Below are 17,500 nucleotides of genomic sequence, written 5' to 3'. Positions count from 1 at the left end.
AGCCTTTTAAATCTAATTGGGAATGACAGTATAATGTACAAAACATTTTCTCGTAATTTCATTAACTCACTATTGCATTGGGCACAGCGGCAAAGACAAATAAGGATTTGTGGCCGTGCTTTTCAAATCACTCGTGCCTGTTTTCTACTCCATTGTCTACGCTTGATCAAATCCTCTGAGCACACAAATGAGAAGATAGAATAATGTTTTTAGTGGCGTGGTCCTCAGTATAAACACAGCAACAATTAAGGAGCTTGCCAGAGCAAACAAAATGCCTGGTGAACTTCTCATCTCCCATCACTGAGGCATGGGCCCTTATAATCAAGCAGAGTGCTGCACTTTTAACAAGCACATTAACCATAGCCTCAAACCAAGGAACATCTGTTAACAGTCTACAATGACATGCAATGCAAGACACACTTAAGGCCGTTTCTGCTTTTTGACATCCATCAGAGCAAATTGAAATATGACATTTAGGTTTAAATCGTGTAAAGCATTGACTTGCTTTATGATCGTTGAAATTGGAAAGTTTCTGTTCACAATGCCTGCAAATACTTATTTTATTTTTGGCATATTTTGTCCTATAATTTCCTGAATTTTATGACAATTGTTTACTTGAATTTAAGTAATGATTTTGTCATTATCTCTATTTGATTGAATCATCACCTAATATACAGTGTAGTTTTCCCTAAAATTGTGCTTAAAATTTGTATTTTGTTTTAATATTATTTAATAATTGTTCTGGCCCTTATCAGTGGTCTACAAACAATAATTTATTTTTCACTTTATACCAACGTTAACATTTTACTTACGTCCCAAAAAAATCCATATTACCACATTATGTGCATACTGTGTTCAGTGCATACTGAATAGAGCTGTATGTCTTTTCTGGATCCGGAGTGATATTTGTAATTTAATTTAATTGTGTGTGTGTGTGTGTGTGTGTGTGTGTGTGTGTGTGTGTGTGTGTGTGTGTGTGTGTGTGTGTGTGTGTGTGTGTGTGTGTGTGTGTGTGTGTGTGTGTGTGTGTGTGTGTGTGTGTGTGTGTGTGTGTGTGTGTGTGTGTGTGTGTGTGTGTGATTGTGCGTGCGTGTGTCTGTGTTTTGATGTCCTCGTATTTGCACACGTGTGTATGCGTGCGTGTGTAAGATTGTCTGTGCGATTGTGTACGCCTGCGTCTGTGTACATGCACGTCTGCGTGTGTATGTCCACGTACATGTGTGTGTGCGTGCCCGTGCGTGTTTGTCTCTCGTCAGGTCTATGGAAATGCAGGATCTAGCCAGTCCTCACAGCCGAGTAAGTGGAAGCAGCGAATCGCCTAATGGTCCCAACCTCGACAACTCCCATATCAATAACAATTCCATGACCCCCAATGGCGCTGAAGGTATGTGTGCACAGGGCTGCTCCTCTTAACGTGATCTCTTGCGCTATCCTAAATACAGAAGGCAGGTTAACTTAGGGAGGGCTGGCTGATGGATATTGTGGCTCTCAACACGAAACGGAGTAGGACTTTCTAACACTGAGGTTTAGCGTTTATGCATCCGTAAAGTGGTGTGAAGTCTTCAGTTGCCGCAGAATTTATGCAGGCTGTACGGCTTTTAAAATGTGACACGCTTTGTCAGAAAAGGTGCAATTCTACTGTATATTTTTGAAATATGGAGCTGTTGGGTGAGGGAGGAAATGCTTTTATTCAAAGAGGATTTCTTTAGGAGCATTACAATGTAGACTATTTGTCTTCATTCTCTTCTACATTGTACCCTTTTCAGTTTATATTCTGACACTGAGAGTGATTTCTCTTTACAGAGGCTATCACTGTAGCAGTTTGTTTAAGTTACTATGTAATTATTCAAAAACCCATAGCATGAAAACGATGGTGTTTTGCATGTGGGTTGTACTGTACACACCTATTTACTCAGGTGATGGGGCCTGTACGTTCAAAGCTGAGCCCTTGTTTAGTCAAGCAGTCATGCCCATATTACTGAGCAGCTAAAGTCAGTAGAAAAAAGAAAGTCCCTACACTATCATGGATTTTTTTAAGGAAAGTTAGTTTACGCACAGTAAAATTCAGAGTGTTTATTGAATTTAACTCTGAAAGTGTACAAATGGATTGTACACTTTCAGAATTAAATTAGCTGTGTAGTTGTGGCTACTGGTTTCTTTCCTTATATAGGCTGTGCTTGACAGAGGACCCGCAGACATGGTGCACACTGTCATGTGTCCTTTGCCATTCTTTCTTTCCCATAGGTGATAACATCACAATGCTTACCACTGCAGACTGGTTGTTAGGTTCTAACTCACAGTCCGCTGCAGGTTTGTCTTCTACCGGTGATACAATGAAAGGACAATACTTGGTGTTAGTTTCAACTGGACTCAAAGAAAGAGAAAGAGAGAGATCATGAAAGTAAAGCTTTAGTTTGCCCCTGGCTCACTTAAGTGTATGAGATTTGAATGCTCACAAATTCAATTTGTGTAAAAGAAACAACAAACAAATCTCCCGGACACAAAATTGATCTGTCGCAAAACAGAGAGAAAAAGAAGAAGTTGCTTCAACTATTGTTCCTTTCATTTGGAGACTTGTTGGCATTTAATTGCTGTGTTATTATTTGGAAAGCATGGTTTGAGATTGGATGGACTTGAGTCCTCTGCTGATGAGTAGTTAGCCTGTGGCATATACCATACAGTATTGTGCATACATTTTGTTTACCTTTTACGTTATGTGCCGTTCCCTAAATACAGTGTTTATTGTGTGCCTTGTGTGACCTGAGTGAGTGACAGTTTGTGCATGCACTGTCACTATAATTTCTTTCATCGCTGTGTTGTTCCCAAAAAAAAGAAGAAGAAAAAAAAGACGCTCCCCATCAACATATGTTTCCGCGCAGAAAGAGCATAGCGGAAACATGTAAAACATGACAGCAAATGGCTTCTTCAACCATGAGGGATTCCACTGAGCATGACTCCCTTGCCCACATAGTGAATTTGTTTTGCCAAAAAAAGAAAGAAAAAAAAAGAAAAGCAAAAAGAGAGAAAAAAAATTCCCCCAGCCTGCCTGAAGTGAAATGGATTGATTTCAAAGATTCCTGAGCTGTCAGATAGCTGTGAAATTGTCTGTGCAGAGCTGTCGCTGTAGCTGTTTAAGGGAGCCAAGGTCAAACAGCGTTCGCTACACCCTTAAAAAGATTTTATACACCATACATTGTCTTGACATTTCAATCATGCTTGCACGTCCATACGGGATCTTTTTTATTTTTTATTTTTATTTTAACCAATGATTCTGACTTATGTTTGCTTATTTCTCCCATACGCTACATTTTAAACACTGGGTAAGCCATTAAGTAATAGTTCAATAATAAATACTTGAAATATAAATCCATTATAAGTTGAATTGATTGTACTAATTGAATGTTTGGCTAAATGTGCTCTCAAGGCTATAAAAGTTTGGCTTATATTGCTATTGTAGAATTGTTCAAATAAGTGCATGAATTGGATGGGAAATGATACCATCTCAGTCATTGTTGAGTAAGTCTTTAGTCTAATGTTCTTATGAATCCCTTGCCAAATGATTTATTTCTTTACAGTTGCATGGCCTTTATACAACCAATGAAAATAAGTGATATTTAAGTTTTTTTTCCATTTGGCCAATAGTTTTGGATGAAGATTGTAGTGAAAGTTTGTTTGACTCCTCCCTCCTACCACTGTTTTTATTCTACCTTGAAGTAACTTTTACTCTGTTTTCAAAACAACCTTTTTGTTTTCAGTGAGTGTGAGAGTCAGACTTTAGTACAGTTTGGAGCAGTTTTACTTCTTCTTTTCTTTGCAGACTGTGATTGGGTGACAGTGTGGCCTCTTTGTTCGCAGTTAAATCAGAGCCAATGAGCAGCAGCGATATCACCACCTCGGTAGCGGACGCCTCTCTAGACAGCTTCTCAGGATCAGGTGAGGGTGAGTGTGTGTGTGTGGGGGGGGGGGGGGGGGGGCTGCTTCTCACACACAGTAGCAGAACTGATTAGTGAGAGATGAGTCCAGAGATGGGTGACTGATAAGCTGGTCCCCAGGAATTGTCCCTGCAGCTAAATCACCTATAGTGTGTGTGTGTGTGTGTGTGTGTGTGTGTGTGTGTGTGTGTGTGTGTGTGTGTGTGTGTGTGTGTGTGTGTGTGTGTGTGTGTGTGTGTGTGTGTGTGTGTGTGTGTGTGTGTGTGTGTGTGTGTGTGTGTGTACTGTATGTGTTTAACAGTGAGTATTTAAGGAAGAGACACTACCTACCTTACCTTTGTCAGCATATTATGTGCTGAGCTTGTGTGTGTGTGTGTGTGTGTGTGTGTGTGTGTGTGTGTGTGTGTGTGTGTGTGTGTGTGTGTGTGTGTGTGTGTGTGTGTTCACACTGAGTTATGACCTGTACTGCACTGTGCCTGTCTGTACGGTGGAGTGACACCGCGTCTCTGTGGCCCTACCTCTCTCCATGGGCTGTTACTCTATCGCTCTGTCAAATATACACACACACACACACACACACACACACACACACACACACACACACACACACACACACACACACACACACACACACACACACACACACACACACACACACACACACACACACACATACAGGGGCATTGCTATATAATACCCAGGCCTAAAAAGAAATCTTAGATAAATTAAAAACAATGCATCTGTAATGTATTTCATTTTATGTCCAAATTTGATAGTACATAGATTTCTTTTAACGGTGTCAACCTGCAGCACTATCTAGTTCATGTTTCCATGAACACATGCATTATCAGCTCCGCATCCATCAAACCACTCTCCCTGAAACAACTGCATATGGCGTTAGCTTGCCGCTAATTTTTCCCCATTTCCGCAACTGTTTAACCAAGCACTTGATACCTTAACGCTAGAAGCACATAAATCACTGCTCCCGACTTTTGTCTTTTGACAATATTAATGAAATTTAGTAATCGTACACCCCCTTATCCTCCGCGGGGAAACCCAAAGCTCCGCTCAGAAAGAGCGGGGTTTCTTTCAGTGGACAGGTGCTGCTGATGTGGGAAACGTGTTCAATATTAATAATGTGTGTGAGGGCTTACAGCATACAGTTACATACAGTTAGTACTACCCCCGCAACCGAATCCCTTATTTTACATGTCACAACCAATTACACAAATGTCTCAGAACTGTGCTACTCGGCTGTATTTAGCAATGGTACTGTACCGAGCGTGACACGCTCTTAACTGTATTTCACATTCAATAGGAAGCTTAATTGTGCCAAAATGAGGTGTGCGCCATTTGACTTTTTTTTTTTAATGCAAGTAAAATAGATGAAAGGATAATTGTTGATCATTTGAATTTCAGTTAGCAAATTTATCACACCGTTTCACAATGAGTCTTCCATAGTTTAGGAATATTAAACGATAAACTCTAGGTAATGGTCATTTTTGTCCGATAACTAATTAACTAAATAAGAATAAGAATTTAGTTATTCTTCTTCTCAAATGATTTGGGTCTACTAAGCCTTTATTTTTGTTGTTTTACTAAGGCCTGATGTATGCTTAGTTGCGCGCCGGTATCGCACGTCGAAAATAGCTGATCTACGAGTTCACAACTCGCCACACGACGACCCGTGGTGAGCTTATGTTGCCTATTTTAGTGACACAATGAGTAACCAAGTATAAATCAGCCACAAGTATAACAGAAATAACAAACAGTAATAACTGGGTGGGGGGGGATTGCAACACGTGTGCAACGTGATTCCTACTACGGCTTCAAAACAAGCAAAACTCTCGTGTGATTCATATGCTCAGAGGGGGATTTTCCCAAGTTTAACAGGGCTGTGGAACCACACAGACGGGTAGCATGTTTAATGAAGGAGTGATTATGCAGTAGCGCTCGTTACCTGCAATCAGTGATGTCACTTCCAATGTAATGTGGTTGTGGGTTTGAAGGCCCGAGGCACCCATGCAGAGCCACAGGCCCCAGACTGATTCAGACCATCCTGTGTGTGTTTACACCAGTGGTCGTCATGGCAGCCCCACAAGTATCTCACAGATACGCGGGTCAGCAGAAAAATCTGACATTCTTACCTGATTATTTTACTTCATTATTGCTCTCCGGTTTTCAACCTTAAATAAGGTTACTGAAATAAATAGTGTAATGCAATGTAATTACTGTTTCCTTGGAATCCAGAAGTTCTGTTGGCAAAAGATAATATTTACCTTATTTCTTAATGTTTAAATATGTGCTTGCCTCTTTTCTTTTTAACTCTCCTCAGCTATTGGAACCAGTGGCTTCAGCCCAAGACAAACTCACCAGTTCTCTCCGCAGATTTACCCTTCCAAGTAAGACTTCTTTTAGTTTTCTTTAAAAAATAAGCAGCATCCAACTTCATTTAGAACTTTAATTAGATCCTTCTGCTAGATTGCCTTTTTTCTGCCTGGCTTTGTTTGCCTGGATGTCTGCAGCTTGTGCACTCCCAAATCTGTTGTAATTATTATCTTGCAAAAATTTCCTTTGCCATTTATTATTCTTTCGCCATGTATATCAGCCATGTGATGCTATCTCCCTTACAGCTTTGGCTCAGTATTTAAGATTAAGTAGCACGATCACAAAGAATTTGTCAGTGAGCAAAGTTTGTGTTATGGTTTTTGGGGTAAAATACAGTCCTCTGTCTTCCTGCTTCCCTCTCTCACTTTTCCCTTTTGTTTCTTTTCTCAAATAGCAGAACATATCCACATATTCTTCCTACCCCTTCATCCCAAAATATGGCTGCGTATGGGCAGACGCAGTACACCACAGGAATGCAGCAGGCCGCAGCCTATGCTAGCTACCCCCAGCCTGGCCAGCCCTACGGCATCCCAGCCTATGGTAAGATCTCACTGACATACACGATCCAGTCCTTGACAAGCTGAAAGATGGATCATTGGATCCTCTTTGTGCTGTATTACAATGATATGCATCGAAGTCACAGCACAGAAATAATATTTGTTCCCCATGGTAGATATCAGCACAAATCTTAGCTTAGTACCAAGATTTTTCTCATAATAAAGAAAGACCACGGGCAATGCTGAGTCATTGTTTAGTGCCTGCACGTGTTCCTCTAATGCCACACAACAATTCGCTTATTAAGCTGTTCCGACAGATCTGAAAGATTACTGATATAAATTTCAAAACAAAAACTGGTTTCCTCTGGCATCGCAAGAGCGAAACAACGGAGAACATAGCTAACAGTGTGCTTTATTTGTCCAAAGTCTTTGGTAGTACTTTGACCCGAAAAGGCCTTTCCAATAATGTAGAGGAATTTATGCTGTTTGTTTGAGTGGTGGCAAACTGCTAAACCTGCTGTAACATAGACATTTACCTTGGGACTGATTCAATCTAACCCTCTGCCAGTTTAACTAACAAACACTAGCAAGTGTAACCTTTTATTGTTTTTGCAACTTCTCACAGATGGCCTATCTTAAATAATAATACTTCTGTTAAAAATCAGATAGTGTGTGTTTTTCAACTCCGGTGCTCTGGGACCACTAGTACAGCTAGTTTTCTATCTTTCCGTTAATTGCAATCACCCGGCGTTCCGGGTATAACCACTCAGTGATCAGATATCTATAGCGACAAGGACACCAGGTGAATGTAATTAACTATCTGGTAGAATGGAAAACCAGCAGAACCAGTGGTCCGTGAGGACCGGAGTTGAGAACCACTGTAACGGTGCGTTTTAACAGCGGGCGATACTGGGCGACATCGTCCAAAAAGATAAAGAAAATCCATCTTTCATCGCCCCCCCGCCCACTTCGCCCGATCGCCGGCTCTCATAGACTTTCATTATCTTTTGGGCGATGTTGCCCGGCATCGCCCGAGAGTCGCCCGCTGTTAAAACGCACCGTAAGGGCCATACCCGGTTTGACAGCCAAGTACTAGTTGTCCCGCAGACAACTGCTTTGCAGTGAGATTGAACCCTGTGCAATCTAATATTTCTAAACGACTGATAATAGTGATAATCAGTGATCATCCATTCTGCGATAACACACACACACACAGGCGAACGGCTATGTGCCCCTTTGCTGTGTCCGGGGAAATTGAAACCTGTGTGTTGACTGTTGCTTGTGCATCAAACCGATCTGGTGTCACTAACTGATTTAGGTCCATTGTGGGCAGGCATAAAGACGGAGGGGGGTCTGAGTCAGGCCCAGTCCCCGGGACAGACGGGCTTCCTTAGCTACAGCTCCCAATTCACCACACCACAGACGGGACAAGCCCCCTACAGCTACCAGATGCAAGGTGAGGACGCTATGATGAATCACCCACTTGCTCAATACCCAACTTCTCTACTTCCTCAATACCCAACTCCTCTACTTCCTCAATCGCGAACATTATATACTTCTTCAAACCCAACTTATCTACTTATTCCACCCTCTGCCTTTCTACCTCCCCAATAACTAATGTCTCTACTATCTCAACCCCAGGTTTCTGTACTTCCTCAATCCCCAACTCCTCTATTCTTTTCCACCCCAACTTGTCTACTTCGCCAATAACCAACTTCTCTGCTTCCTCAATCCCCATGTGCTTCCTCAATCCCCGACTTGTGTACTTCTTCCACCCCAACATCTCTGCTTCCTCAATAACCAACTTCTCTACTTCCTCAATCAACGACGTGTCTACTTCTTCAATTCCCCAAATTCTCTAGTACTTTGCCTCTGCTACAGTACAACTGGATACCTCTTAGGAATAGCTGTTGAACGTTATTAGTCTCTTATGCCTTTTCATGCTTTTTATTCAAACTATGCTGCGTCGTGAAAATGTAACAAATACATAAACTGGATGGGAATCTAGAAGCACGGGTAGAATGGCTTTACAAAACCGTTTTCTCTTATCCTCGCCCTTTCTGACGAACCTACTGTATCTTTCCCCTTTGATCCTCAATATCTATTATCCCAAAGCTCAAAGGTCCTCCTTACCGTTGTTTTACTAATACCGCTTAATGACGTACTTTCTTTTTTTCATTTGTACGCATTTTTGCATTTCTCTGTGCAGCATACATTTCTCCCCTCCGGTCAACCGCACCGAGCTACTTTTATTTATTCTCTTTAAAGGAGATTCGAGAAAAGGGTCTCTGTCCTTGATTTAACGATTCAACGGCATGCGTGAGGCCCTCGCCTATATCCCGGGCAGATGGCTGTGTCGGGCAGTCGTTATGAGCTGCCTCCCCGACTGCTCCCTCTCCTCTTAAAACGAATCAACACAGATGGAAAAATGGCAGGCACTTAAGAGGCACCAGCCATGCCTACCCTCTCCCCTCCCCTCCACCGCCTTTTGTTTTTTCTCTCCCTGTGATCGTATTTGTATTTGTTTAAGAGCTGAGGCCGTGGAGATTTATGGCCTTGAAGTCGATAAATACAAGTTGTCGCTCCGTTTCTCTCTCTCTCTCTCTCTCGCTCTCTCCCTCTCTCCCTCTCTCTCTCTCTCTCTCTCTCTCTCTCTCTCTCTCTCTCTCTCTCTCTCTCTCTCCCTCTCCCTCTCTCTCTGTCTTTCTATCTATCTATCTCTTTCTCTATCTCTCTGTGTCAAACAGCCCTACCTTGGCAGCACCTGCGCCATGAGTAAGCTAGCCCGCTCTTTCTTGTTGCGCTCCTCTCCTGTCTGAACGTGTGACCGTAGGAACATCTCCACATGTTGTTGAAAAGCCTCCAGAGCATCTTACAATAAATAACACTCGCCCAGCAACAGATGTGGCACAGGGAAGCCTCTTTTCCACGCCTCTTAACCAAATACAGTCGGCCGCAGCTAGAGATCTGCAGCGCTCTCCAGCCTGCTGCATGGTAGCTGCGAGCCGAGACACACACACACACACACACACACACACACACACACACACACACACACACACACACACACACACACACACACACACACACAGAGAGAGAAAGATGGGGTAAGAAAAAGAGAGACAGAGCGCATGCAAGGCAGAATGTACAAGCTGCTTGGCTGGCCTCAGTGGTTTAACTCACGATGACAGTGTTATGTGCCCATTCATCTTCTGAGTATTATGCTTTCTCTCTGTCTCCCTCTCTCTTTCTCCTTCTCACTCTCTCTCCCTCTCCCTCTCCCTCTTTCCTGCTGCTATCTCTAGCTATCGGATGCCCCACACGGCGTTAAGTGTGTTAGTAATTGACAGCCACGTTACATGACAGATTGACCACTATTGTGGCCCTTGTGTTCTCTAAAACTCCGGCTCTGGCCCTCGGCCGCAGCATCATCATTACTCTGTATTGATCTGCCTGGAAGAGAGGGGCTGTAGGCCTGCTGGGTGTCCTGAGTCTGACCATATACTCAGGGTCTACACGTGATACACTCCACCCCACCCCCCCACCCCCCACCCCTGTGTCACTGCCACCAGCCCGTGGCCAGCTGTCAAGGGAAAGGACGATTACATTAATGTTTTTCTGCGCTTGGCTTTCATGTCTGATGCCACGGAGCTTTGTGTGGGTGCTAAAGTTGCGATACCGAAGTGCAACGGAAGAACAAAGGCGTGCCTGTGCACTCTGATGTTACAGACCCTCGTCATAGTTTTATTGAGTGCATCCTTTTGGATTGTTTCTACATGGCGCTGTTGTGTGCAAATCTTTGAATACATATATTTGTTTTGATAACATTTTAACTCAAATCTTTGCTTCTGGAGGTCCCTGGAACAAAATATTTTACAAATGTTCGCTTTAAAAAATGAATATATATTCAAGGATTTGCACACATTTTCACAATTTTTCAAAAATAGCAGATCTACAAGCTCATAGCGCGGCACTCTGTGCCGTGCTATGAGCTTGTATATCTGCTATTTTTGAATAGCCAAAGACAATAGCCAAAGACATCTAAAATGACAGAGATGCATTCCCGTCGGGATTGGATGGGTTAATTTGGGAAAGTTTTTGTCTACAAGCACAAGCCCAAAATAGGGATGCCTGTGTTGAAAGTGGCTAAAGAGACAGGGAACCTATGCCGACGGTAGGACCAAGCAGATGTTAATTAGGTGAATAATTGGGTTCTAAGGCAGTCTCTCAGTGGCAGTAGCCTAGGAGTGGAAGGGAGTCGAGGCCCCGGTCTGCCTTTTAAAAGGAGAGCCCCATCTGGACTTGATAGCCTATTCCCATGTGGGGCATACAAACTTCTGCTACAAATATTGTGCACTGATGATAGACTTAGCCCGTGGCAAGAGGACTGATCAAGCAAAGCAAATGGACTCCCAATTGCAGGGCCAGAAGGCAGGATGGAAGGGAGGGAGGGAGGGAGGGAGGGAAGAAGTGAGGGATGGTGTCTAGTCTTGAGTGAGTGAGCTAACTGGAGCAGGACAGGGGGGGAGGGGGAGAGAGAGAAAACATGCCCCCCGGGGAAGCGCAAGGGCCCCCCATTTCCCCCGCCACCACTACCACCGCAACCACTACTACCCCCCTGCCCCCCCCCCCCCCCCCCACAGCATGGGCCCATTCTCACTGGGCTTGCAGGGGTCCCCTTGGCTTTTATGTGGGTCCTTGTTCTCCACAGAGTAACCCCCTAACCCCACGAGTGAGAGCTTTTATGACTTTTTGAACTGTGCATTAGGCTAATTTGTTGTCGTTCAAAGCCTTTCTTTTTCCACCCGGGCTTCTCTTCTATTCTCTTGTCTCGTTGTTTTGTTTTGTTGGACTTTCACTGTAACTTTCTGAGGAGAAAACAGAGGTCTCTCTCTCTCTCTCTCGCTCTCTCTCTCTCTCTCTCTCTCTCTCTCTCTCTCTCTCTCTCTCTCTCTCTCTCTCTCTCTCTCTTTCTCTCTCTCGCTCTCTCTCTCTCTGTCTGCCTCTCTTTCTCTCCATTGAAAAAGCCCTTAAAATGTCAAACAAAATTGACAAAAGTAGAGAACACGTCAGATGAAAAGTGTTAGAGAGACTTGGTTGGAAAAGAAGGTGGAAAATAATCTTCCGTTTACACGTGTGATCGCTGGGAGAGGGAACAAGCTAGACAAATAAATTGTCCGTCTTGGTAATCTGGAGGTCTTTTATTTCCCTAAAGATTTTTAGCCCAAGCAGTGGCTACTTGGCTGACTGACAAGGCCAAGCCCTATATACTTGTACTATGTACGTCAAATAGTGAACATAGCAGATCTACAAGCTCAAAACCCATTGCAACGTGTTGTGAGATTGTGGATTGCTAATTTTCACAACCTTTTTGCCTATTTTCACCAAATGTTTGTCCATTTTCGCCAAATGTTCACCTATTATGACATTCCCAGAATAGGGATGATAGGGTTCATTGGGTTAAGTTTCATTCTTTCTCTCTCTCTCTCTCTCTCTCTCTCTCTCTCTCTCTCTCTCTCTCTCTCTCTCTCACTCTCTCTCTCTCTCTCTCTCTCTCTCTTCCCTGCCATACGTCCCTCTACCTCCCATGGCCTCCTATTCCCCCTCCACACACACACACACACACACACACACACACACACACACACACACACACACACACACACACACACACACACACACACACACACACACACACACACACACACACACACACACACACACTCTAAAAGCTGCTTCACGTTTGTCACGGTGTGGGAGGGCCCTCCTTATGGGGCCAATGACCAGAGGATGAAAAGAACTCCCTATGTTTGTCTCGGGGAACAAAGGTGTAATTACGCCCCCATTTAGGAACAGTAAATTAATCTGACCCCCTTCGTTTTCACTGCCGCTATGGGATATGCTACGGCTGTGGGATGAAAGTGGTCGTGGGGATGAGGTGAAAAGGCAGTTTTAAGAGATCGTAGCAGCAGTAGCTCTCATTAATGTCCCCTGTGGATGCAAACAGAAATTATCTTTGAAATGGAGAGTTAAGGGTCATATTTGTAAAGCTTACAGGAACTAGCCCTTGGGGGATTGGTCAGAGCGTGTCGCTATAGACACGGTTTAATCAGATATATGCATTTCTTAAGTAAGGCTGGCTTTGACATACTAATCCTCTCCCAGAATGGAATAAGAGCAAAATGGCTGCAGTGTGAATATGGTACTAGGTTACCATATAGTGCCACGTATTGTCATGCAGGCCAGTGAGAACTTGATAGGTGTTTAAAGTGTAAGCATGCAAGCGCAAGGACACATACACACACACACACACACACACACACACACACACACACACACACACACACACACACACACACACACACACACACACACACACACACACACACACACACACACACACCCACAGACTGACAATACACTCCCATTTCTTTTTCTATGATCCCTCTATGAGCCCTGCCTTCCTCTCCCTGTCGGCCTGCTTTCTGCCTGTCTGCCTGTGAGCCCCTGCAGTTCACCCACGCTGACATGCGAGTGCAGGTGGAGTGGCTGCTGACGAGAGGGGGGGGTCAGTCGTGTCCCGGGGCCCCGTGTCTCCGCTCCCCTCCCCCACCCCTGTCCCGCAGTCTCTATAACTCCATGTCATGTATATTATTAAGCCATTAGATGCTATCAGCCCCTCTGAATGATTTAATTCCCTCCGAGGTGCTTCTTTTGAACGCAGGGAGAAAAGGAAAGCATACATATTCATTGGGGGGCTGCTGGGATGACAATGCACACCCCCCCACCACCCAAAAAAATAAGTCACTACTACAAACCCCTACCCCACACCACCACACCACCCCGGCTCTCCCTCCGCCCCGCCACTCGTTGCACCCTCCAGTGACTCAACACACAACAGCCTCTTGTCTTCCTCACATTGTGAGGGCTTGGAACCGCTTGGAGAGCCCCCACCCGCCCTCCTCCTCTTCATTCACCAGTGCAGATTCAATCACTGATAACGTAGGAAGAGTAGGAAGATAGGGCTACTGTTGAAGGCTCTGTTCCCCCCCCAATGCCCCCTCCCCCCCTCTTCTCTGTTCGCCACCCCCCAAATAGTCCCACAAAAAGCCAGCTTCCCTCCCTCAAACAGAGTGCACTGTTTCACCTGAAAAACCACACGACCTTGCAAGTTATTTCTGCTGACACAGAAGAACATTATCTCTTTTGCCGTAATATGCCAAAAATGTCTCGTTTTCTTCCATGCAGGTGGCACTTTCACAACAACATCGGGATTGTACGCGGGAAACAACTCCTTGACGAACTCGACTGGATTTAACAGCACACAACAGGTAGCCGTGCCCACCCACCATCCACCACCCACCCCCCTCTGCTCTGCTCTGCTCTCTCGGGACTCCCTCTTTCTTTGGTGTTTTGCCCAGGTGGCCGTGGTTTTGAGGTTAGGTTATAAGGCAGTGGCTCCCGAACAGTGGGTCGCGGACCCTTTTTTTATGGGTCGCGACTTGCAAGTAAGCATCGATTCTTTATTTTTACTTCTTATTTGATTTTATTTATTTTTTCCCTATGACGAGGGTCTGTAACATTTTTCCCGATTTTTTTGTTCCCCCGTATTTTTTTCTTCATAATTATTCATAAAAAAAAAATCTAAATTCCATAAAAAAATACATAAAAAATAACTTAAGAAGTAGGGAAAATAGCCGATCTACATGCTCACAACGCGTCGCATCGTGACACGTTGTGAGCTTGTAGATCTGCTATTTTCACTAGTTTTGGTCCCTGGAAGACATAAAATTTCTCTTTTGGGTTAGGTTTAGGCATACAACCACACGCCCCTGGGCGTAACACCTCAGAAAGAGGGAGTCCCCTGCTTTCTCATCGTGGGCTAGCTCTTGCAGCCTATCGGCAGCTCATATTAGATTAAAATGTAAACTTCTCTCTCCCAAGCTGGAAATCTTTACGGAACACGCATTCTCTATATGTTGCATTTCACCCATGACATATTCAAACATGAATCACTCAGTGTGTCAGAAGTGCTGTAGACGGGGATTATCTGCCTCTCCCCCAGCAGCACATATGTATTATGCCACAGAGGAAAAAGAAAGAAAAAACACACACACACACACAGCTAGACCAAGACCGATCGTTGTCCAGATGGAGGACAGAAGAGACATGTGTTTGCATTTATATTTTGGAATCTGCACTGTAAAGTAGCAACACTGGTGCAGGGCATATCTCACATTACTCTGCCCTGCCTCCTTCTTCTCTGCTTTTCACACTACTACCTTCTCTCTCACTCTCTCTCTCTTTCTCTCTCTCTATCTTTACCTATGTACTCTAAATCTACGTGTCTGTTTATTGCATCTCTGCTTCCTTCTCTCTTCATGCCCTATCCCTGACTATACTGTCCTTACCCACATATTTGCCCTTATTGTACACCTCTCTCTGACAACCAAATACAAATGTACCTCCTTTCCCCCTTCTCTCTCTCTCTCTCTCTCTCTCTCTCTCTCTCTCTCTCTCTCTCTCTCTCTCTCTCTCTCTCTCTCTCTCTTTCTCTCTCTGTCTCTCACAGGACTACCCCGGCTACCCAGCCTTTGGCCAGGGCCAGTATGCTCAGTATTACAACAGCTCGCCCTACACCTCGCCCTACATGACGAGTAACAACACCAGCCCCAGCACGCCCTCCACCACGGCCACATACACTCTGCAGGAGCCCCCCTCTGGCATCACCAGTCAGGCCCTCACAGTCACAGAGAACCCTGCAGGTATTTGGAGGAACGCATCCCTGGTACACACATTCATGGACACACACACATACATGCACAGAGAGAGAGAGAGAGACACGTGAGAGACGGAATGTTCCACACCAACACACGTTCTGTATACTGTATATGCACGCATGCTAGGGCTGGGCAATTAACCGAAAATATATCAAAGCCGATATTTGCAACCAATAACCGACTTATAACTGGATAATCGAGAAGCACGTTTTTTACATACATTTTGTTTGTCTTATATCATTTATCAACGAATCAACACGAAAATGAATTGTAATAGATTGTTTAAAATCAACTGAATCGATTAGTTTGATTAACCTTGTATTATACTGTGTTGTACAATGGTGGCATCACATCTTTGTGAAAATAGCCTTAGTAGATCTTTTAACTTTTTCTTTTTTAAATATATTGTTCATTCGTTGGAGGCGGAAGTTTCAAATAGTCATAATATTGATTTGCAGTCGTATCGCCCAGCCCTAACACATGCGTGCATAGTTCTCAGGAGCACAGGGGACTTTATTTGGTGCAAGTGCGGTCTCGGGGAAATCATTTGAGCCATCAGCTGTAGTACACTAAAAGTGTGGGAAGCACAGAAGGACGACTTGCCCCGTAATTGCATGTGACGTTAATGCATCATCTGGCAGTGGTGTGTCGATGATATCATTTATAACTTAATGGCTGCATTTGAACTTGTCGTCAATCAGCAGTCAAATAGATCTGGTTCTAAATAAACACTCTTAAGATGCAGTCATTCAATTTAGACTCAGATGAAATCTGTGTTATCTTTCTACGACGCACACAGGGGTTTTCCCTCGCTGTGTGTTTTTTAAATCAGCCTTTGACTGAATGCAATGGCTTTCAGAAGCAGCTCTGCCAGCAGAATGCCATTCATTTTATCATGACTCATAGTCACACACATAATCACTAAATAACATCCCAGATGATTGCCTGTGTGTAATAACCTAGAATAGAACAGAATATAAACTTTATTGTCCGTATGTGGAAATGTGCCTTAGGCTTCGCTGTAGCACATCCAAGACCTAAACTAAATACCAGTAAACTCAACAGACACAATTGCATACAAGGCAAAAAAAAAACTCCTACAAAAATAACAGCCTATCTTTGATAGTCTTTCTCTGTCTCATTTTCTTTTTTTCATTCCTTTCCTTCCTTTCAGTAGAGTATAGTACCATCCACAGTCCATCAACCCCCATTAAAGATTCAGAATCGGATCGATTGCGCCGGGCCTCGGATGGAAAGTCACGTGGCCGGGGCAGGAGAAACAACAACCCATCACCGCCGCCCGACTCCGACCTTGAGGTAGGGTGAGCTAGCGCTACCTTGGCGACAGACGGCCTCGCCCTGTCTGAGGCGCGCACACACACACGCACTCACCAGCGCTAATCCACTTTACTATATGGCTGCCACAGTGGGTGCTAACTCCTGATGCACATTAATTCTTAAAGATTTTAACATGCGTAACTATGAATGAGTTATTAATGCAGTCTGGATTATGTGACACTGCAACGGACACAAAATCAAATAAGTAAAAGCCCTCAGGTAAATCATTTATATACCAGTGATACGGCTGTGTGGAAAACAGCATGATCAGACTGATTTGGTGTTAGAGTGAACAATGTCTTCTGATGTCCCCCCCCCCCCCCCCCCCCTCCACACACACACACACACACACACACACACACACACACACACACACACACACACACACACACACACACATCCCACTCACACAGACAACACAGGTGCTATGAAACACGCTGGCAGTGTGTGTGAATGTTAAATAGTGGGCCATATGTCAAAATAAACCCTTAATTATTCCGGGGGGCTCTTCATTAATACGATATGAATTCCAAAGAGGTTAATGGCAGCCATTATGGCGCTGACA

At 44.1% G+C, this 17,500-nt stretch overlaps 1 protein-coding gene across 10 annotated transcripts in view; it reads left to right on the top strand.

The window, feature by feature from the left end:
• The window catches only part of eya1 (EYA transcriptional coactivator and phosphatase 1), a 77,938-nt gene that overhangs the window by 35,870 nt on the left and 24,568 nt on the right, over window positions 1–17,500 (top strand). For 2 of the 10 annotated variants that reach the window (XM_084049089.1, XM_084049088.1), the window contains exons 2-10: window positions 1,257–1,384; window positions 2,245–2,310; window positions 3,856–3,939; window positions 6,268–6,334; window positions 6,715–6,860; window positions 8,136–8,273; window positions 14,066–14,148; window positions 15,390–15,582; window positions 16,772–16,914. In XM_084049089.1, coding sequence (XP_083905215.1) covers window positions 1,261–1,384; window positions 2,245–2,310; window positions 3,856–3,939; window positions 6,268–6,334; window positions 6,715–6,860; window positions 8,136–8,273; window positions 14,066–14,148; window positions 15,390–15,582; window positions 16,772–16,914 — 1,044 coding nt within the window. In that variant the 5' untranslated portion in view covers window positions 1,257–1,260. Of the gene's footprint in view, window positions 1–1,149; window positions 1,385–2,244; window positions 2,311–3,855; window positions 3,940–6,267; window positions 6,335–6,714; window positions 6,861–8,135; window positions 8,274–14,065; window positions 14,149–15,389; window positions 15,583–16,771; window positions 16,915–17,500 lie in introns of all 10 variants that reach the window. The other 8 variants (XM_084049092.1, XM_084049087.1, XM_084049091.1 and 5 more) reach the window with 6 other exon arrangements.

The sequence above is a fragment of the Gymnoscopelus microlampas genome (assembly GCF_963454915.1).
Source record: "Gymnoscopelus microlampas genome assembly, chromosome: 22".
NCBI classification, from domain to species: domain Eukaryota; kingdom Metazoa; phylum Chordata; class Actinopteri; order Myctophiformes; family Myctophidae; genus Gymnoscopelus; species Gymnoscopelus microlampas.
Note: the sequence above shows the minus strand (reverse complement) of the source record. Positions and strands in the feature narration are given on the sequence as shown.